Here is a 21,964-nt window from a genome sequence, read left to right on the forward strand (position 1 = left end):
AGCAGCCCAGGCTCAGAAGAGGCCATGCCTGGGGCCCAGGCTCTGCCGTCACCGTGTTGAAGGTTTAATCGTGTTATCTTAGAATTCGTGTTCTCGGAGCGACACTGGATGGGGTGATAGAGTGATGGAGAGACTTCTGCTGGGGGACCTCCTACCCCCTGCACCTCTCAGGACTGCCCTCTGCCCTCTGGGAGTCTCCGGTGGGGTCCCAGGCACTCACTCCACAAGCTCCCCATGCCCAAAGGAGCACAACATTAACAGCAAATAAAAACACTCCTATTGTTCGGGAGAGGCCCTTGGAGGAATGAGAAAGTTTTGTCCTGCTTGGTGAACAAGGGGCTCCCCGTTTTGCACTGGGCCCCACAGGTCACCCAGCAGCCCTCGGAATTGCTGCCTGCCAGCTCTGATGATGCCCGGGGCTCCCTGGAGAGTCACTGAAAGAAATGGCTCGGAGCCCCCATCTTGGTTCCCGCTGTCCCCTCTCTGGAGCCCTTCTTTCACACCCATCTGGACGTGCTTGGCCCTCCAGATGATTTTCTGAGGACACCTCCTCCAGGAAGCCCACCAGGTGGCCCAGCACTTCGATCTGGCTTCTCGCACTGAGCGGGATCTTCCCCGGCCTGTGGCTGTGACCCCACAGAGCGGGGGCTACTCCTGGTTCACACTGTATCTTAGCACCTGCCAGGGCCCAGCATCTCTAGCCAGGTGCTCAGTGCATGGAAGGGTGGATTTGTCCGGCGGTCCTTCGGGGTGACGGTGAGGTGTCCCCGCCACTCTCTGTGTGACACCTGTTTTTTCAGAAGGAGATTATCTTTCCACCAGAGTTTTCTAGATGTCTGAAGAGCTTGCAAACAGGAAATTGGGCACATTTCTGAGGGGAAGCGAGGTGAAGCGTGGGAAAACAAGGCGGAAGGGGAAGAGCCCACTTGGGGAAGGGAACGGAGGGGGTGGGGGAGGGGTGCAGCGGGCCATGGGATGACCAGTTTGGGTGGTCCCAGTGGTTGGACAGTCACGCCGGGAGCTGGGCCCTGTCCTGCACAGCCAAGTGTCTGAAACAGAGCTCAGAAACACGGGGACCAGAGCCAGAGCCCCTGTGAAGTGGGCCCTCAACCCTGGCACCCAGAGGCCTGCCAGCACGGCCTGGAGGGTGACGACCTCTACCCTGTCCCCCGATGTCCTGCTGCTCACCCAGAGCCTGGGGCAACCCTGGGCACCTTCTGACAGCAGAGCTCTTGTACCCAACAGGCACTGGGACACTGTGGGACCATGTGGCCAGTCTGGAGGTGGTTGGCCAGGACTGGAAGAGAGCCAGGCTCCAGAGGGAGGCCCAGCAGCAAGTCCCTCCCCGTGAGCTCCCCGGGCAGATGCTCTGGGCCTGGGCTGGCCGTCAGGGAGGACCCACCCCCACAGACCACTGGAGCTCAGCAGGCCGGACCACAGAACAGAGTCCTCCCCCTCCCTCTTTGTCAGCACTGGCATTTTCTCTTAGGCCAAGTCTCGAGGTTCAAGTGGGGGGACTTGGGGTGTTTAGAAAGAGGCTCCTTTGTCCCCAAATCTGGAGCAAGGACGGGGCCCCGGGAGGCCCTGTCAGGGCTGGGAAGTAAGCCTGCCGCTGGCGCTCCAGGGACAGACCACTGCTGGGCAAGGGGCAGTGGGGCTGGCGGGAGCTGCGTCCTTGAGCTCCTGAATTTCACCGCCTGCCGAGGCGCGCAGGCCGAGCCCGGCTGTGCGGGGGTCACCTCCTGCCGGGACAGCCCCTCCGCTGCCGCAGGGCCTGCCCCTATGCCCTCCGTGACGCTATGAGACAGAGACGAGGGGCTCCATTTTGTGGATGGGGAGACTGAGGCTCACCGGACAGAGGGTACACCAAGGCCCCAGAGCTAAGCAGGGGCGGGGCCCTCGCCCGGCTCACCAGAGGCAGCTGGAGCTGCTCATTTCCAGTCATTAGCTGAGGACAACACGAATGTTGTCACAACCCCAGTCGCAGGGGCCCCGGATGGTCCTCCAGCCTGGGGACCCCCACGGGAGGAATCAGGAGCGTCGATACCCAGACCCCCTCCCCCCAGGGGCAGGAGGGCCTCAGCGGGTCGCTGCCCAGAGAGCCAAGGGCTGCTGTGCTGTGCTCTGGCGCTGCGGGTCGGCCGTTCAGAACGTGTAGGATGCGAATGCAGCAGCTGGCCCCGCTCTGCTGGGCGGCTGAGCAGACAGACAGCTGTCCGGGAGGTGGGAGCCGTGTGGCATTCCGGGCATTTCAGCACCTCTATAAAACCAGCCTTCTCCACGCCGAGGGGCCCGAGGGAGGGGAGGGTGGGCGGGGCGGCTCCCACTCCCTGCTCCCCAGGCTGTGGCTGCCCCGCCAGCGGCCCCCACCCTGCCCGGGACAGGCCCTGCCAGGTCCCGTTGGGACCAGCGCCACCTGCTGGGGAGAGGAGGGATGCGCCTGGGGGCCTTGGCTAGGAGCATGCGTCAGGGGCCAGTCTCCCCTCCTCTCCCGGCCTCAGTCTCCTCCTCTGTAAAATGGGGAGAGAGAGGCGTCCACCCCCCCCACCCCCACCCCCACCCCCCGCCTCCAGCTGCTGGCACGGCCCAAAGGGACAAAGTAGGAAGAGAGCTCGGCACATGCCGGCCCTGAATGAATGTCTGTGTGTGTAAATGGTTTTCAGGACACACACAGGGGTTCGAATGGACAGCTCCCCCGCACCAGGGGTCAGGAGAGGCCCAGGGCTACAATATTAACGTGGAGGCAAGCCCGGCAAGGGCATCCTGGCAGAAGGAGGGCGCACCGCCTGTGGCATCCCCTTTGGCCCGAGCACCAGCAGGTGAGGGTGGGGTGGAGTGGGGTATCGGAGGCCAGCCGCTCGGCTGGAGGGACCACCGGAGCCCAGAAGACGGGGAGGCCAGAGCACGTCTCTGCTGTCTCCCAGCCCAGCCCGATCCGGCTCCCCCTGCCCTGTGCCTGGGGGCACAACACCCCCACAGCAACCGGCCTGCTTCTTCTACTCTGCCCCACCCAGCTCCCCAGGCCAATCGCTTCCCTGGCCCCAGTGAGAACCGAGGGTCCTTTAAGTCCTGTTCAGAGCTGGACGCCTTCCCCTGAGCCAGTTGGCCTGTCTCCAGGCGGCCAGGTCTGCGACGGGAGCCACACACAGGCTGCACCCCGACCCCCATTCTACGCTCCGCCCCCCCAAAAGCGCTGCTCAAGTCCCAGCCTTTCTGTAGGGGGGTCCTTGGGCCACCCCGCCCCCAGGCTGGCCACCTGTCTCCCTGCTTTGGGGCAGCCCCTCTCGGCCCCCTTGGTCCTTAATGGTTACAACACATGTGCGGCTCCCCTCCTGCTTCCTCCATCACCTCCCCCTTCTCTTTTTCCCCTCCCCAAGCTTGCAGCCCCGGCCCTGGAGTTTACAGCTGCAAAACACACACACACACACACGCACACACACAAACACACACACACACGCACACACAGAGTCATGCACAAAACCGACTGTGGAATGTTTTCCTGCTCCTGAGCGGGGTTACCGCTCCGGAGAGTTCTCTCCTAGCCCCTGACCTCTAATCCGTCTCCTCGCCACACGATTTCTACCCCTTCTGGAAGCTGGGGCTGGGGGCTGGGGCTGGGCAGGAGCGGGGTGTGGAGAGGCGGGCCGGGATGATCAGGGCCCCCATGACCAGCTTGCAGGGGGTCGCCTGCCTCTTACCCAGAGCTGCACACACGGCACGATCTGGTTTTCCCATTGGAGAGGGAACGGGGCTCCTAAGTGCCAGGCTGAAATGCCCTGCAGCCCCGCCTCCCTGGCCTTTCATTCATTCTTTTCACAGAGTCATTCATTCAGCCAGTGTCTGCTGACCACCCACCACGTGCCAGGCCTGGCCCCGGACTTGGGTGGTGAGCTGGCCAGTCGAGCAGTGGGCACACACCCCGAGCAGCCCCGCACCGGCCGCACGACACAGAGAGCTGGAGGCCCGGACGGGAACGAGTGGCGCGCTGGGGGCCAGCGCAGAGCACCCCAGCTTGCCTGAGCCGGATGGGGACCCGTCCCACAGATGTCAGAGGAGGGGGAAGTGTGTGTGCAGGGGAGGGGGTGAGGCCGGGAAGAGGGGCGGGGTCCTAGCGTACCGTGGAGGCTGGGGTGTGCTGTGGGGGACAGGGCTGGCCGGGGGTGGCCCCGCGATCCCCCAGAGAACTTGGACTTCACGCTGAGGGCTGAGGGTGCCTTGAAAGGTGCTTGAGCAGAAGAATGACGTGACCACGTGTACTGAATGGGACTTTTCATGGCCAACGGCAGAAATGTCCCCCAGCCAACGTATGAGAAAAAAAAGAGACTTCTGGAAAGGTGTGAGGGAGCTCCCAGATGGAAGGAAAGGTGGGTCAAGCGGGCCCAGGGGGCGTGGGACAAGCCAGCAGCCTCTCCTTGAGGCGCCGACATGCATGGGCACCTCCTGGCCTCGCCCCCGCTGTTCCCATACTCCAGATTCCAATTCCCAGGAGAACAAACTCCGGCGTAGCCACCCAGCGACCACAGGAACAAGCCACTGGACACAACGTGGCTGAATCTCAGGGTCATTCCGGGGCAGTGAGAGAAGCCAGCCCGAAAGAGTGCACACCGCGTGAGTCCATTTATACAGGCAAAGTCAAGCGTGTGGCAGAAACCTGAACAGTGGCTGCCTCTGCTGGGGCCTCGAGGGCTGTCCTGGAGTCACGGGGACGCAGGGGTGGTCACACAGCACACGTCAAAACTCATCGAACTGTACATGTGCGTTTTGTTGTAGGCGACACCATTATATCATGATGAAAACCAAAACGGAATGAAAGCTGTCCTTTTGCTGGCAACAAATAAACAAAAGAATTAATCAGTCAAGCAATGAATCAAGCAGTCCCTCCAGGGAGGGAGAATTGGCCTGGGGAGCTCCCACACTCCCATCTTTCCTTGGCCAGAGGATAACGGGGCAGTGTAGGGGGGACCCTGCTGGCCAGTTCCCCCAGGCCTCTTCAACAAAGGAAGGTAATTTCCCGAAGGCCAAGGAATGCTGAGAGGGCTAGCATCCCCCTTGCGCTGGGGACACTGGTAGAGCTCGTGCAGTTCTGTGTACTTCAGGTTTGAAACTATGTAACCAAATAGAAAAGAATGTTAGTTTCATTTGTTTAGTTACCAAGGAAGCCTGTTTGGGGCAGCAGCAGGGGAGTCAGACATGCCCGTGGGCTGGTAAATTGTGCAACTTATCTACAGGGTCCTTTTAGTGATTAGAATCTGCTGAACCTTGGGTTCTCTAACCTCTTGCCTCCTGTGGACGCGTGACTCAAGCAGCAGAGTCTGCTCTCTTCTTATTCTGGACGCCGGAGCCGGAGCACCTCGGGGAGGGGCCAGGGGCCAGGATGGAAAGTGGCTGGACATCGGCGATTGTGCTCGTGGAGACTCTTCTCCGAAGTTGCTGCCTCGGAGAAAAGAAGGCCGGTCTCCTTGAATCAACAGCTCTGACCTACCCAAAAAAAAAAAAAAAATCAGAGACAAGTGCTGATCACATGGTACATCAGCTGTTGAACCCTCTCCACGTGCTGCCGGACATGTGTGCGCACAGCCCTGCCTCTCTTCAGGGCATTTAAACCACAGCTGCCACCGGAGCCCCTGGTGCAAGGAGCGGGCCTTCTCCCTTTCGCTTTTCTGCCCTGGAGACCCGGGAGGCCTGCACCTACCTCTCCCCCCCAGCCCATGGGGACTCTGGTGGCCAAACTGCTCCTGCCCACGCTCAGCAGCCTGGTCTTCCTCCCCACGGTCAGCATTGCTGCCAAGAGGCAGTTCCACATGGAGGCCATGGTCTACCTCTTCACCATGTTCTTTGTGGCGGTAAGTCCGGGGCCCTGGGGATAGGACCCACCCGGGGCCCCTCCCAGAGACGGAGGACAGGGGCTGTCTTTCCACCACGTTGCTCTGTTGGGTGATGAAGAAAAGTGATGATGGGGAGGTGGAGGAAAGAGCCCAGAGACCAGGAGAGAGGGCTGTGGGCCCCCTTCACCTTCCTGGACCTCAGTTTCCCCAACTGTGGCAGGAAGTCACCCTGGGATTGGTGTCTGCGAGACCAAGCCCACAGCGCGCCAGGGACAAGCCCCTCCAAGATCCCCCTTTTCTTGCCAACCACCCAAGGCTCCTCCTGGCTCCAGCTCCCCTCTTCACCACCCCCCCCCCCGACTCTCCCTGGTACTCCAGGCCCAGGAGGGGGCTAGCAGGGCTCAGGGAACGTGTAGGGCCAGGGGAATCTGGTTCCAGGATTCTGCAGCTGGCCTCAGTTCAGGAGGGCCTGCTCACGTCGGCTTGTCTCTCCTTCTTGGGGCCTACGTCTCTCTCGGAGTCCTTCTTTCTCTTTCTATTTATATGTCTGGCTGTCTGTCTCTCTCTCTCTGTCCCCCTCCCCCGTCTCCCTGTGGGTCTCTTTCGCTCTGTGTTTCTCATGCTGGCTCGCGCTGTGTCTGGTTCTCTCTGGATTTCTGGAGCCGTATCCTCACGGAATTGACTCTCTTTCTAAATCTCATGGTGTCCGTCCCTAGCTCTGTTGCCCTCATGTGTCTCTCTGGCCCTATCTATCCATCCCTCTAGCTTCTGTCTGTCTGTCTACCTACCTACCTATCTATGTACTATCTCTCTAATCAGTCATCTATACATATATCTAATCAATCACCTCTCTACCTGCCTGATTAGCCAGCAGCCAACCAGCCAGCCAGCCAGCATCTCTCTACATCTTAGTGCCTTCCTGCCTCCCTGTCTGTGAGCCTCTGAGGCTCCTTCCAGCCACCCTTGCCGCTGGACCCCCAGAGGGGCCCCACTCTCTTTTCCTCCATCATCTTCCATCAGACCCAGCCTTGGTTTAAACCCAACTCCCTGATGAAGCATGCTCGGGGGAGGTGAGGGTTCCCGGACTCCGTGTGGCAGTGCCAGCCGTGCGTGGGCGCCCCCCCAGCCCCGAGCAGCAGGGCCTCCCCGGGCAGCAGGGCCTCCCCAGGCAGCAGGGCCTCCCCGGGCAGCAGGGCCTCCCCGGGCAGCAGGGCCTCCCAGCTCCTTCAAGGAATCTTGTCGAAAGCCGTTTCATTTGCTGCTCGCGGGACCCCAGCTTGGGTGAGGGCCAGGAGGTCTGCCCAGCAGATGAGGAACCAGAGCCGGGCAGACAGGGGGCTTCTCTGTGAGTACAAGGGCCCAGGGCCGGGGAGAGGAGCCGGGGTCTTGTCCTCCAGGCCCATGTTGGACCCCGCCCCCGAAACCACAGTCACCGCCAGGCCACCCCTCCCCACTGGGGCTGAGCTGACCCCACAGCTGCCTCTGCGGCTGGCCTCAGAGGCCCACCCCGCCCTGCCCCACCCAGCCAGAGTGGCAGGGACAGCTGCGTCCGGCGACAAGTGTCCCCGGCCTAAAGACACAATCAGGCCCCTTCTCCCAGAGCCCCCAGTGGCACCATCGCCACTTCTGCCTCCCGTGTGGAGTCTTCTGTGTTCCCACCGGGCCCGTCCTGTGACAGCTGCTGGACCCGTGCTGCGTGTCGTGTCACGTGGAGTCCCCTGGCCCACCCCACGGAGCAGGGGCTCTCGTCCCCGTTTGACAGGGGCCTTCCACCCCAGCCCTAGGGGCAGTCCGCCGCTTGTCAGAGCTCACGGCCAGGACCTGCCAGGCCGGCCGCCGGAAGCCGCGCCCTCTCCTGCCAGGCATCCAGCCACCTGCCACCCGCGCCCCCGATCAGCGCCGTGCAGAGCCAGGTCTGCTCGGTCGGAAGAGGGAGGGAGGCACAGAGGCTGAGGGCCCACAGCTGCTTCGCCCTGATCCTTGGCAGGTGGCTCCCCCCTGAGTCTCACCTGCCCCACCTCTCCAGCAGGGGTGAACCGAGGGCCTGGGGGGAAAGGCCCCTCCTGGGCCAGCTCTCCTTCAAACCGCTCCAAAGCCTCCCTGACGCTGTGTTCACAGGCAAACACTTGGCCGATGGTAAGCCAGCTCTAGGCTGGGACGAGGCGGGTGACAGGGCGCAGACCGCGTCCAGAATCTCAGAGTGATGAAGCCTTTAATCGCACATCGCGATCTGTGCTATGTAAGAGAGACAATGGGTACAGAGACAGCAGGGCTCGGGTGGGGGTGGGGAGAAGTAGTTCTGGAAGGAGCCGGAGGGTCACTCACAGGGCCTGGCTCTGCCTGCCGGAGCCACGGGGAACAAGTGTTCTTCTCCCTCCTCTCTCCTGGAGATGTGAGCACCTTGATCGCGCCCCACCTGAAGCTCCTCTTTGCTGAGCTAAACGGTCACATCCACGGCCTGATCCCTTTCCCCCAACCTGTTCCCTGCCAGCGGCACTTCAAAGGGTGCAGCTTCCGCAGCTCAGCACAGCTCTCTGGGGGGGTCTGACCAGACAGAGGGGAGCAGTACCGTGTCCTCCCCTGTTCTGGACGCTACATCTCTGTTAATGCCTCCTCGGTGCACCTGAGCTTTAGTTCCCATGAAGTTGCCGCCAGTGGAAGCTCTAAATCGACCTCAACTTGCTCGACTCACCAGATGACCCGGGGCTCTCACCACCCCTGCACCGTAGCATCCCTGGCGCCTCCAGATGTGGACTGCTGTCCTGCACGCCTCTCCACCCAGCTGAGCTGGGCTAACCAAGCGTCGCCTGTGCTGGGCTCCAAGCTTGTTTATGCCCTTGAGCTTGTCAAAATAATTACATCATGTCATTAAATATTACTTAAAAGGATGAAATGTGTAAGCGAAAGGAGACGGTTGTCCAGAAATAAGTTGACAGCTTTGAAAATACAGACATTTTGCTTTAAAATTGCTATTAAATTAGGCATCTGGCAGACAACTATAGGAGCGTGGGGAGGAGGGGGGCAAGGAGGACGCTGCTTTCCGCACCTGCCGGGGGGGGGGGGGGGGGGGCGGGGGCGGGGGTGTCTCTGCGATCTGTCCTCACTTTAGAGAAACAAACTGAGGGCTGCCGGCGGGTGGTTCTCAAAGCGGGCTCCCTTCCGGCGGCACCCCGAGATCAGCCCGAGACCCTCTTAAAGAAACAAACCTCTGACCCCCAACCCCGACCTGCTGAGGGGTCAACCCACAGGGCAGGCTCAGTACCTGAGAATTCGCAAGCCCCCCAGGGCTGCAGATGCCCGGTGGTCAGAGGGGTAAATGGTGGGAGAGAAGGCCCCACCGGCCCGTGCAGGGCAGACCGGTACCCAAGGAAAAAGGCTCCAGCCTCAGCAGACCTGGATGTTGAGGGAATCTGTAGATCACATGGGAGGGTCCTCACCTCTGCGGGCTTCGTCCGCAAGACCCTATGGGGGAGTAGTCCGCTGCGTCCCCACGTTTCAGATGGGGAGAAGAGCCATGGGGCCATTCGGTGACTTGCCCGAGGTCCCAGCTCACGGGGCCGTGGCTCGGGGCCCAGGCATGGCCCCGGGGCTCCAGAGCTCTCCTCTCCCTGCTGACCGACCGTCTGTGGGTTTCCCGGCAGCTCTACCACGCCTGCAACGGGCCCGGCCTGTCGGTGCTCTGTTTCCTACGCCACGACATCCTGGAGTACTTCAGCGTCTACGGGACGGCCCTGAGCATGTGGGTGTCACTGATGGGTGAGTGGCCGCCCCCGGCAGCCCAGCCCTGCGCCGGGGACCTGGGTCCCCCGCCACCCACCCTGCACTCGGCCAGCCGAGCCCGCCGCCTGCCTCCCCGCCGCCTGCCTCCCCGCCGCCTCTCATCCCTGAGAACCTCCTTCCTTACCCGGAGGTTCAGAGTGGTGCTCAGTCCGTGAAAAAGCAGGCGTAGCCCTTCAGGGCCTTGATTCCCATTTTCCATAACCTTTTCAAGTGGCACATTTAGTAAAGGCTTGTTTTGACAGACCGAGCAGAGGCGTACAGAGGAAAAAAGGAAGCGCTCGGCCCCCTCCTTTCCCCCCGGAGAACCGCCGCTCGCAGTTCAGAGTCTGCGCCCCCAAGGCCGTCCCCGAGGCTCGCACACGATTTTTAGCTCAGGTCTTTATGAAGATGGGACCGTTCGAAACCACACGGTTCTGAGACTGTTCTTCACTTACTGTGGACGCGTGGCGACGTCAGGTCGCACGGTCCCCGTTAGACTGGGGACTTCCTGCTACGGGCACGGGCCTGTGAAGGACCCAGATCTTTCTCGTCTCCCAGCTGTGGTCTTCGTGTCTGCGCCCTAGTGGTCCCGTGGGAGACATTCATTCCCGGACACCACACATTGCTCTCTGTATTAGAGCAGCTTCCCGCCAGCCTAACCCAGGCTGCTCTGTCCACGGGAATGCAGCAGCCTGCTTGTCCTTTAAAACCAGTTGCAGTTCAGACCTTTGGGGGGCCCAGGCTGGGCCACGGGGTCTCCCTGGCAGAGGGGACACCGCACCCGGCCCCCGAAGGGAGGGCCTCTGGGGGAGCAGCGGCCGGGAGGGGCGCGGGAGGCCCCTCACCTCACCCGGCTCTCTCCCTGGCAGCACTGGCTGACTTCGATGAGCCCAAGCGGTCGACTTTAGTGATGTTTGGCGTCCTGACCATCGCCGTGCGGACCTACCATGACCGCTGGGGCTATGGGGTGTACTCGGGGCCCATCGGCACAGCCGTCCTCATCATCACGGCCAAGTGGGTACGTACTGTGCGAGCCCGACGGTCGGGGCACCCTCCCCTGACGGTGACTCCTCCCCCTTGGGGTCTCCATCTACCTCCTGCCACGTGGGTTGGCAGGCTGGACACAGGGCCTCAGCTAACACATAGAAGATGACCGTCGGGTGCCCCAGCCATGCAAACCTGGTTTGTTTTACGTCTGTACTCACTAGCTCTGGACCTGACCCCAGTCACTTAACCTCTCTGCCTCAGTTTCCACATCTGTAAAGTGGGTGTTACAGTCCAGTACCTACCTCATAGGGTTGGTTCTTAGATTAATTGAGATAATGCCTCTTAAGGACTGGCACGGAACCTGGCTTCTAATGTGCCCAACTGTTTATTATTGTCATTATTATTATTATTATTGAAGAGAATGGCTGGTTTAGAGATGCAATGTCAATTGGAAGTGGCCTGGGTTAATCTGGGAAGACGTCCTGGAGGCGCTGAGGCTTGAGCCTGGTTCAGATAAAGAGGGAGGACGTGCGTGAGGCCGACCGGAAGGTGGAGCTGCTCGTGGGCAGGGAAGCAGCCTGAGCCAGACTGATGGCCCTTGGTTGGGCACCCAGGGGCCTGGCACCACGAGGCCTTCTACACGTGGTCCCCAGGCCTCCCCGCACCCTCTGTCATAACAAGGCCCTCCTGGCTGCAAGGACTGAAACCCGCTCAGACTAGCCCAAGGGAAAGAGGGCTGCCCCGCACCCTCTGTCATAACAAGGCCCTCCTGGCTGCAAGGACTGAAACCCGCTCAGACTAGCCCAAGGGAAAGAGGGCTGCCCGGGCAGGGTGCACCCAGGCGTACTTCCTGGGCCCCCAGGGCAGGGAAGGAACTGAGCCTTGGGGACCAGAACAAAGCCCTGGGAAGCAGGAGGGCGGTTCTCAGGGGAAAGAGGTCGGGCTGGGCCGCTGGTGCAGAAGGTGCAGACTGGGGAGGGAAAATAGAGTTCTGGTGGTGAGCGTTCCAAACTCGCCCCACTCCTCTCTCCGCCCAGAGAGCGGAGGATTTAGTTTGCCAGTTGGTTGGTGAAGAAACCAGGCTCAGAGGTCAGCAATTTAACAAGATGTCATGGCAGGACAAGCGTGAGGCCAGGTCCTGACTCCAAGCAGAAGGGAAGGAGCCTCTTTCTCACCACATCTTGGGGAAGCCAAGCTGGCCCCGCGCTGACCCAGGAGGCCCCTCGGAGAGGGGCGGAAGTGTGCTGGGGTCTGACTTGTCTGGACCGGGAAGGACCACGTTAATTAACATGCTGGAATGCGTAAACACAGAGCGCTCTCAGTGCTGATAATTCGCTCCCTCCCTGGCAGGAAGTGGGATAAAGGCTCCCGAGTTGTGCCCTGGAAGGCGCTCCTCCAGCAGACCTTGGCCGGGGCTGAATCTGGGCTGGATTCTAATTAGCCAGAAGAGCGGTCACTCGCCAGTGTCCCCACGAAGCACCACGGGAACCGAGAGGGCTTCCTGGCTCCCTGCATCTGGGGCTCAAATGGTGTTTTCTAGACCATTAAATGTGGAGTTGATTTTGGCTTTTCAAGGACAGTTGTTTCCTGGAATGAGGGCTGAGTTTTTCTCGTGGAGGCCTGCCCCTTCTTGAGCAACTCTCAGGGACAGGAAGTGGAGAGAGATGGGTGAAGGGGCTGCGGAGCGGGGCCCGGGTGCCACCTGGGGCAGGATTGGCTGGAGGAGAGCTTCCGGGCCTCAGCCGGCTGCCCCCAGAGTCACGCTCCCCTAGCTGCACCCACACGCCACCCGCGACATTGCAGGTCCTGATTCCTCACCAGCAATGGGAAATTTCAGAAAACTGAAAACTCAGGCATCGTTTGAGAATTCATTTGGTGACAAAACCTGCCCTGACCCAGCATGAAGCTACTCATGGTCTCTGCGTGATCCGCTGGCGGGGTGGGGGGCGGGGGGGCGGTGCCATTACGGGGAACTGCCCTACCCGCCGGGGCATCCACCGTCCACGATGTGTGCAACCGTTTCCCTTGCTGAAATCCAAAACATCGTGTGCGCTGAAAGGCCTTGGCCCCGAAGGATTGGGTTTTCAGGATGTGACCCGCATTTACTTCACCTTTTCACTGTATGTGAACCCATGTGTTTAAACTCCCACTTGAGCCTTACCCTAGGTATCAGCATCTGAGGAATGGCAGGTTTCACACGCCAGTCGGGTGTGTCTAATAAATGCTACGATGAGTCTGTCGACTCTGAAAGTGACTGGAGGTCTCGCAGGGATGGCCACACTCATCTCCCACCCGCCACGGCCACGCCGGCGGGCAGGTCCCACACCGCCAATACCCCTTTGCTGTAGATAACCACGTGTCTGGTCCCCTCGGGTTCTCCTCTGGCTGGAAAGGGCGGCCTTCTTTCACCCCAAGAGGCAGACGGGGCAGGGGGTCCTTGTGGGGTCAAAATGCCCAGGGCATCCACGGCCCGATCACCCAGGGGGGGTCTCCCTTGGGTCCTGCAGCCATTGGGCCAGATGCGTCCGGGCCTTTCCCTGAGCCCCATCTCCCACCTGAGGATGCCCAGGGTGCAGGTGCCCAAGGCTGCGGACTGAGAGCATTCCTCTGGCCCCTCTCCCCGCAGCTGCAGCAGATGAAGGAGACGAGGCGCCTGTATCCCGACAAGAGCGTGTACACCCAGCAGATAGGCCCCGGCCTCTGCTTTGGGGCCCTGGCTCTCATGCTGCGCTTCTTCTTTGAGGTACCTGGCGGGGGACTGGGAAGCAGCCCACCCACAAGGGCTCCGGTCAGCAGGTCAGCACCAGCCTGCTTGGCCAGGTGCCGAACGGGGCCGCGCCCCTCCCGGGGCCTCCAGCAGCGCCCCACTCGTGCACCCCCTCCAGTCACGGTCTGGTCCTTCCCTGGCACCCCTGGCATCGCGGGGCTGTGTCGGGGGGGTCAGTACAGAGGGCTCGCCTCTGATGAGGTGCACAGCCAGGAAGGGGCCTGGGGCAGCGGGCACACCTGGAGGAGGGAGGGAGAGGGGAGACAGGGAGAAGGGATGTGCTGGGGGAGGGGGGAGGGGGGAGGGAGGAGCCCCAGCCGCATCATCAAAGGCGCAGTGAATTGGCGCAGACCTTCGGTGATCTAGGGGTTCGGTGGAGGGAAAGGCCACTATGGGCTGGACGGTGAAGGGAGGCTTCTTGGAGGAGGGGACTTGGCCAGACTCCCGAGGACAAGCCAGGGGGTCGGGGAGGAGCCCCTGTTACTGGCAGGTGCCATGTCACGCCAGGCCCGCAGCCGGGGCACAGAGCGGAGGACCCAGGGCGGGGCAGGGCTGTGGGAGGGAAGCTGGGCTTCAGCGCGGGGGCTGAGGCCGCAGACCGGTCCTCCGTCTCCCCTGCAGGACTGGGATTACACCTACGTCCACAGCTTCTACCACTGTGCCCTGGCCATGGCCTTCGTCCTGCTGCTGCCCAAGGTCAACAAGAAGGCTGGAAGCGCGGGGCCCCCCACCAAGCTGCACTGCTCCACCCTCTGCTGCGCTTGTGTCTAACTGTGCCTCCCCGGCTCCAGGCCGCTGCCCCGCCCCGTCCCAGGCCTGGCGAGAGTCCTCCGTCCTTCCCGACCTGGAGAAGCGCCCCTCCTCGATCCTGAGGAGCCTCCAGGGCTGTGGGAAGCGCCCCACTGAGCGCTTCTTGAGAATCCACTTCTGAGGTTTCTACTGGGTACTAAGAACCAGGCTGGAAAGGAAAGAACTTTCTCCCTCCTCCTAGGCCGAGGTCCCGACGAGTGGGTATGTCTGCAGAACCCTGGAGCCAGCGTCTGTCCCCCCCGCCTCTTCGCCCAGTCCCAGCCCCAAGGGGGTCTGCCGCCACCCCAGTCCCGTGTGCTCCCCTTGGAAACAGGGATTCCCACCCCTGACCTGTGCCCTCAGGCTCAGCGCGCCAGGCCCAGCGGGGCCACTCTGTCCCCGGCCCAGGCCTGCCTGCCCCTTGGCGCCCCTCCAGCCGGGTCCCTGAATCAAGCCATTTTCATGTACGGGATGCCCAAGCTCTTCGCACTCGTCATTTCATCTGATTCTCAGAAACAGTCAGGGATGGTGGCGTATTCGAGGCCCAGAGCAGGACCCCAGCCCACTGTCCCTGGTCTGACACCACAGCATCCACTTCGCTATGAAGCTATCCAAGCAAGAGGCGGGAGTGCCCTCAGAGCCTTTGAGCTCCGGCCCAGCGTGGGAAGGTGGGCCTGGGTGCCAGGACCTTGAGCGGAGGCCAGCGGGCCCCCCGGGCTGGCCTCACGGGGCAGGGCTCGCCTTCCGCCGAGGGCAGAGGTCAGCCTGCTCCCATCCAGGGCCTGTCTGCACTGGCCCGGGGGTGCGGGCGGGAGCGGCCCTCCCAGACATCACCTCACAGACACTAGCCTCCTGCCTGCCGAATGGTCTGGGCGCATCTCTCAGGCAGGAAGTTCCCGACACCTGTCTGGGGCCTCTTCGTGTTGCCAGACGGTGCAGTTACCCACATCCACACCCACCGCATGGGACGGCCCAGGATTTGTCCTGAAGTCACCTCCTCCACACCTCGGGGGGCCGGGAGGGAGCTGGCTCCAGCACCGAGGGCTGGGCACAAGGCTGACCCGCCGACCGGGGCGCGTCTGTCGGCCTCCCTGAGTGCCCGGCGTCCCATGTCTTAGGGCCCTGGACACCGGCAATCTCACCCCAGCTCAGCCCCTTTTTGTCCCCACAGCCTGTTGATGACAGAGCAGCCCACCAACAATCAGGGTCCTCACCAAGCCATGGGGGGTGCGGGGCGGGAGCTGAGCCTTCACAGTGTCCCCACGGGAGGGCACGGGGCGCGGAAGGCCCTCTCCACCGAGCAGCTCTGTGCCCGGTGAAGGGGGTGCAGGTGCTGCCTCGACTGGCTTCTGGCCGTCTTGTTGGGGTGTGAGCACACACACGCGCACACAGACGCACATGTACACGCCACGCACAGGTACACGTGAAGAGACCGGGGCCCTGTACCAGGGACTTCCCGCCTGGTCCCGTCTCCCACACCCACAAGAGGAGACTCCTGTCTCAGCACCAGGTGGTAAGGCAAGGGGCAGACTCTGGGGCCACGGTGGGATGGCGGGAGCCAGGGGGCGTTACTCCAGAAACGGCATCTGCGAGGTGGCTGGTCTCCGCCCACCACCTCCCACCCCCAACGCCCCGCCCACCACCTCCCTCCCCCAACCCCCCGCCCACCACCTCCCTCCCCCAAGGCCCCTCCGCCCACCACCTCCCTCCCCCAAGGCCCCTCCGCCCACCACCTCCCTCCCCCAACCCCCCGCCCACCACCTCCCTCCCCCAACGCCCCGCCCACCACCTCCCTCTTGCCCCCTCCCATCCCCCCCAGCGAGTACCCACCCCCAGCGCTGTGGCGGCACATGGAAAGTTGGAGGCCGCAGACGCTCCCGAGCAGGGAGCGGCGAGGGGCCCGCCGAGCCTAAGCGCCGCACCAACAGGCTGCTCGCTGTGGCCGCGCTGATTTATGCGGCTGTCTGGGAGCCTGGCCAAGTCTGTAAGTCATGGACAGTTAGGAGACGCGCTCCAGCCCTCAGCCCTGTCTGCCTCTCGGGCTCCGGGCCCGACTGCGCCCCTCCTGAACAGGGCTGTCCCCCACAGAGACCCCTTGGCGGGTCCAGGTCCAGGTCCTGAGCCCACTTTGCAGAGGAGGACGCTGAGGCCCAGGGATGCTGGCAGCTGGCCTTCGTCCCTTGGACACCAACCAGTGAGTTGGTGGCCATGCCCAGGGTCTTGCCAATCACCCCAGAGGCATCTTCCTCTGGCTCAAGGGCCCGCTTGGCATCTTGGGGGCTCTACCCAAGGGCCAGGAGGGGAGTGCCCAGGAAAGGGAACGGAAAGGGAGGCAGCCACCCCAAACGGTCACCCCGACACCTCAAGACTAACAAGGGCCAAGGGTCATGGTCTTCAGGTTCAAACACCTCCGAGTCCCAGTGTCATCGAGCCCTGGGGTCTTCCTGTCCCTGGAATCTGAGACTCAGGCACCTGGTGCCGGGAAGCACCTCTGAGGCCATCCTGGGCCATCTTGGGCTCCAGACAGGACTGCCCTTCCCACCGAGCCCTGATGGGGGAAGGACTAGGGGTCCCTGAGTCCTGCGAGCCTGAAGACGTAGTCCTAGATGTTACTGGAAGCCTAGAGCAGTGTGTGCAGCAGAGCTTCCTTTAATAGTGGAGAGGCTCGCCCGTCCTGTTCGGCGGTCGCCTGACACACAGGCTGGTGAGCGCTTGAAATGTGGCTGGCGGAGCTGAGTCCTTAAGCGTCAGTTGCGTTTAATGAACTGAAATGTCAGTAGCCACACGTGGAGGGTCGTAGATGAGATACAGGATGCCTGGTTATATTTGAATTTCAGATAAACAAGAGATCATTATGTTGCCTCGGTATGTCTTAAATTTGGGATATACTTAAGGAGACAAACTAAAAAATGACTCACTGTTGCTCAGAAATTCAAATGTAACCCAGCGTCCGGTATTTTATGGGGCACCTAGCCCCTGCGGCTAGCAGCTGCCCATGGGGCAGCACGTCTACAGGACACAAAAGGATGGGCAGCTCCCTGGACATGTGGCTCTGGGCACCCTGGGTTAAACCAAGCGACACAGGCAGAGGGGCTGCAGCTCCCAGTTGACGCTGTGGCCTCGGCGTGGTTGGTGGGGGACAGGGGTGGGGGGGCGGGGGGCCCGCTGGAGCCCTGCAGTAGCCTCCCTGGGCCTGGGCCTGGCTTCCAGACCCTGCAGGGCAAGAAGAAGAAGCAGCTCATTCCCTGGCCGGAGCACACACGAGCCCCAGGCCCAGGCACACGCCCCCTCCCGGTGCCCACACACTCCGAGCCCCGAGGGGGAGGGGGAGGGGGGCCCCACACCTCCAGCGGCCCCAGTGGAGAAGTATTATAAACATTTACAACAAGTAGACAAAACAGTCTATTGTAGCGACCCCTCCGCCTCCCCTAGGAGCTGGGGTGAGGCTGGCATGGTGGGGGGAATACCTGGGCCCCCGCCAGGACGGCCTCTGTTTGCACAGCGGAGGTGTTTTCATCTGAGGGCAGTCTGCGTGCTGTGGCCTTTGTCGTGTCTGCTACTGAAATTTCCTGTCTCTGTTATTCTCTTCCCCAGTAAGACCATCTGAAACCCAAAACTTTTATTGCCCCTTTAAAAGAGGCTTTACAGCTCCCCATCTGCCTCATCCTGGTCCGCTCTCGGAGCTGCTGTGATTGTAATTAGCGAGGCACGCTGGGCGCTGGGCACCGTGTTAGGAATTCGTCCTGGTCTCAGCCGCAGGGTCTTGGCGGGAGGAGCTGCAGGGAGGAGGGCCAGGTATGTGGGCAAGCCCGATTCTGCAGAGTCAGCTGGAAGCCCCGGGGTTTGCTGCTTAGCTGGTTAGCAAAGCAAGCTGAACACCCTGGTTAGCAGCGACCCAGGGCACGTGCCACCTGGGGACCTGGCTGCTGTCCCGACCACCTCCCCGAGGCTCTGTGCCCTGGGGCCTGGCTCTTCCCGTCTCTGCACCCGGATCCCCCACCTTTGACTGGGAGTGGCTGCCTCTCCCCGCCAGGCGCTCAGGCCCGTTAGGGTGAATTAAGTCAGAGGCTGGCTGGACTGGAAAGATCCTGGGAAAGTGATAAAGGCAGAAACAGGAGGCGAGAGGCGGGGCTGGGAGGAGTGGGGTGCTCAGGGCCCCGGCTTTAGTTTCCCCACTCCGGCCCCAGGCACGTTCGCTGCGTTCCCCTAGTCCTCTATGCCTCAGTTTGTCCGTTTGTAGTAGAGCCCACTTCACATGGGTTTTGCCAAGATTAAATGAGATAATTGAATACAGAGCACTAGCAGAGTTGTGTTTTTTTTAAAGCTTTAATTTTATTTTTGGTTGCGTTGCGTCTTCGTTGCCTAGAGAAAGCCCGCGAGCGGGGGCTACTCTTCGTTGCGGTGCATGGGCTTCTCGCGGTGGCCTCTCTTGTTGCGGAGCACGGGCTCTAGGCGCGCGGACTCAGTAGTTGTGGTTCGCGGACTTAGTTGCTCCACGGCATGTGGGATCTTCCCGGAGCAGGGCTCAAACCCGTGTCCCCTGCATAGGCAGGCGGATTCTTATCCGCTGCACCACCAGGGAAGTCCCTAGCAGAGTATTTTTTAAAGGACATTTTTTTTAATGGCATCATTGTTGCTTTCATTATCAGTGGTCATGGGCAAGCAAGGGAGTCTCTAGAATGTAGTAGACGGATCCTTACCCTCAGGGAACATTCACCCTCCAACACCCCCATTTGACAAGGAAACAAAATGCTTCAAACCAAGTGTTTATTATGGGTGAAGGAATTAAGCAAGGCAGGCTGCCTGGAAGAGGCAGGTTTGAGACTGAAACTAGAAAAGCCAAGTGGACGGAACTGTGGGAGCCTGCAGACACGTGGCTCTCTGTTCTCGCCTGCGAGGCATGCTCTGAGTCTGACCGTGCCCTGTGTGCTGACCATCTCCCTGAGCTCCTGCACCTTTCCCGACAGCAGCAGGAAAACCACCGCTGACCCGATGGAGAGATGATGCCAACGGCTGGGCTGTCCCTGCTTCCACTGCTGGCATGAATGCATCTCAGGGGGCTGCAAGGAGCTCCGGTTCTCTATGTCTCGGCGCAGAAAGCATTCAGCGACAGGCAAAGTGATAGATAAGAAGTGATGTATTAGAATAGGACACTTGTGAGGCTTACAAGTGGGCAGGCAAGAGGGTGCCACCCCCGAGAATTTAGTGGGCTACGGTTTCACAATCAAAGGAAAAACGGGGAGGGGGAAAAGACCACCTGCTTCCTCACTGTTGAGTAGACGTCAAGCTTCCATTATCACCTCCTCTTCCATGGCAGGCGGAGGAGTTTTCTTGGCCTTACGTGGTCAAGCCGGGACTGCCATGGCGCAATGGAAATGACCAAAAAGGCAGGAACGCATACTAAAAATGGTAAATCATCTCCGGTTTCAGTACAATGTCACCCTTTCCTTATATTTTTGGTTTTCGCGTGGGCAGAGGAGCGTGTCCTGGGAATCAGTAACTTACTGACCTCGCTGCACAGGACGTGGGTCTCGCTCCGCCGCTGCTTTATTGTTCTGGGGCGCGTCTCATGCTTCTGTTGCATGGTTTTGCCACTAAGCAAGTCTGCTTGGTTTTGTGGTTAAGCAAACCTGCTCTCTTGAGTGATCGTTAACTTACAGGGGTCTCCTGTACTTTTCTTCCTTATGTACAATCCCCTAGTGGGATTAGCTATTTAATCAGCTACTTTGTCCCTTTACCATGTCTCTCTCACCAGGACAAGAGAGACGATTTGGCCTGGTGACTTCAAGGTCCAGAGGCGGAGGAAGAAGCCGGCTGCCCTGGGCCCAGGTTAAATGTCACCTGCTTCCTGGCTGGTCACCAAGCAGCCTTCTCAGCCCCTCAGATTCACCCGGGAGCAGGCAGACCTTCCAGCTCCCACAGTCTAGCGGGGGCCACAGAGACAGGGATGAGCAGTGAGGGATGGGGGTCAGGAAAGTCTCTGCAAAGGGGGTGCCGTTCACTGACCTGAAGGAGAAAGGGGCAGCGGTCCAGGGGGAGGGTGAAAGGTCAAACAGGGTCCATCTGGGAACTGCAGGGCCCGAGTGCCCATGGACGGCTCCGGGCGGGGCTAGGTGGAGAGTGGGTGGGCTGGGTGCCCACGGTCCAGAAAGCTGTCTCTGCTGTGGGAGAATCTGGGGAGGGGGCGGCCTCGCCATCGTGTCCCGCTGCTGTGAGAAGGTGGGCAAAGTTTGGGAAGCAGACCAGAGGAGGCAGCGTGGGTCCGGGCGAGGGCGGAGGAAGGGGGCGTGGGGGACAGGGTGGCCCTGACCGAGCAGGCTGCAGGAGGTGTGTCTGCATATGCTCAGGGGCGGGAGGGGGCTGCCCTCACCCGGGAGGGTCGTCAAGGTAAGTTGTCCAAAGCTTTCGAACAGCCCACTGGTTCCGTAAAGTTGCACAGAGTCGAGGTCACCCCCAGTGTCCTCTGTCCCTTGGACCCCTGCATCCTTTGTGGGGTGGAGACAGCGAGGTGAGGCACCCGGAGGGCACCGCACACGCCGACGTCATGGCCAGAGGGGCCAGGAGGCGTCTGAGACCTCCTGAAGTCTGGGAGCTCAGTGCGGCCGGAGCGTCCCCCTCGGCACCCAGCTCCCCACGCTTGCCTAACAAACATGGGCCAGAGCAATAAACGGGTGGGTTTTTCTGTGTCTGTCTCGGCACGGGCAGGCTCACGGCTCCTGGAAGAGCCCACACGTGATAAATGGCTAACCTGTGACCTCCGAGGCTTTAGCCTTGACCCCTTGCTGACCTGTCCCCCAAGAGCAGGATGGTGGAGCCCAGGGGCTAGGAAAGGGGCTGGCTCTGGAGTGCCCACTCCCCAGGGGCCATGTGACCTTGGGTGACCTTCAGCTCCCAGCACCTCTAGAGGCAGGGACCCCTGCTCATCCTGCTGGGGCCACCCAATGGGCTGCTGGGGGAAATGGCACCTCCCTCACAGGCCCCCACTGCAGACGCGTCAGGAAGGCCCGCAGAGGCGCACAGGACCTTCCATCCCACCAGCAAACAGGCAGCATGCCGTCGAGCGCCACCCGCCCACGTGCGCTGTGGAGAAGCAGAGGATGACAGCTCCACCCAGCCCTCAAGGGAGCCCCTTTAGCCGGGGAGACTGAGGTCCCCAGCCAGCAGATGGCTGTGACCACCCCAAGTCCAGGGCCAGGCTGAGCGGGCCGCAGGGAAGGAAGAGGCCAGCGCGTATCTGGAACAGCGCATCTGGCCTAACCACCCCCTTCTCTCCCTTCAGGGAAGCTGGGCCCCTGGTGCCTTCACTGGGGTTGTTTTCCTAAAAGCTCGGCTAACAGGGCTGCTGGCGGAGAGCCCCAGCCGGAGGCAGGCTAGCGGGTAGCCGTGGCCACATCTGGAAGAGGTGTGGCAGAGCCTCGGGCCCCCCGCACCGAAGCCACCAGCCTCAAAGCAACAGCTGATAAGCTCCCGCCACCGGCTGCAGCTCCGGGAAGCTGCCGGCCTCAGACCGACAGCCCTGACTGCCAGGGGTGGGCGAAAAGGGGCAGAGGGCACGGGGGCACCGTCTGGCCTCAGGCCTCTAGCCAGTTCCAGACATCACATCGCAGCAGGGCCCAAAAGGCGAACTCAGAGGCCGCCAAGGGCTGTGGCTCATCTCCCCCGCGAACGCCCGCTCTTCTACAATGGGCCCCGAGATGCCCATGTCCCATGGGCGGTCGTCGTCACCCCCGCACTGGGCTCCACAGCCTGGACGGGGCTCGCACACCTGTGATCACCTCCTCGTCCTAATGCCTCCTGGCCATCACCCTGCACAGACTGGAAGATGGAGGACGGATGA

The 21,964-nt window shown here is 61.4% G+C and overlaps 1 protein-coding gene across 1 annotated transcript; it reads left to right on the forward strand.

The window, feature by feature from the left end:
• The first annotated feature begins 5,152 nt into the window (after positions 1-5,152).
• MYMK (myomaker, myoblast fusion factor) lies at positions 5,153-15,817 on the forward strand. The gene is made up of 5 exons (XM_079927347.1): positions 5,153-5,843; positions 9,467-9,581; positions 10,454-10,602; positions 13,198-13,314; positions 13,960-15,817. The coding sequence occupies exons 1-5, from the start codon at positions 5,709-5,711 to the stop codon at positions 14,107-14,109; spliced, it is 666 nt and encodes a 221-aa protein (XP_079783473.1). The 5' UTR covers positions 5,153-5,708; the 3' UTR covers positions 14,110-15,817.
• The last annotated feature ends 6,147 nt before the right edge of the window (positions 15,818-21,964 follow it).

Source organism: Stenella coeruleoalba, assembly GCF_951394435.1.
Source record: "Stenella coeruleoalba genome assembly, chromosome: 7".
Taxonomy (NCBI): domain Eukaryota; kingdom Metazoa; phylum Chordata; class Mammalia; order Artiodactyla; family Delphinidae; genus Stenella; species Stenella coeruleoalba.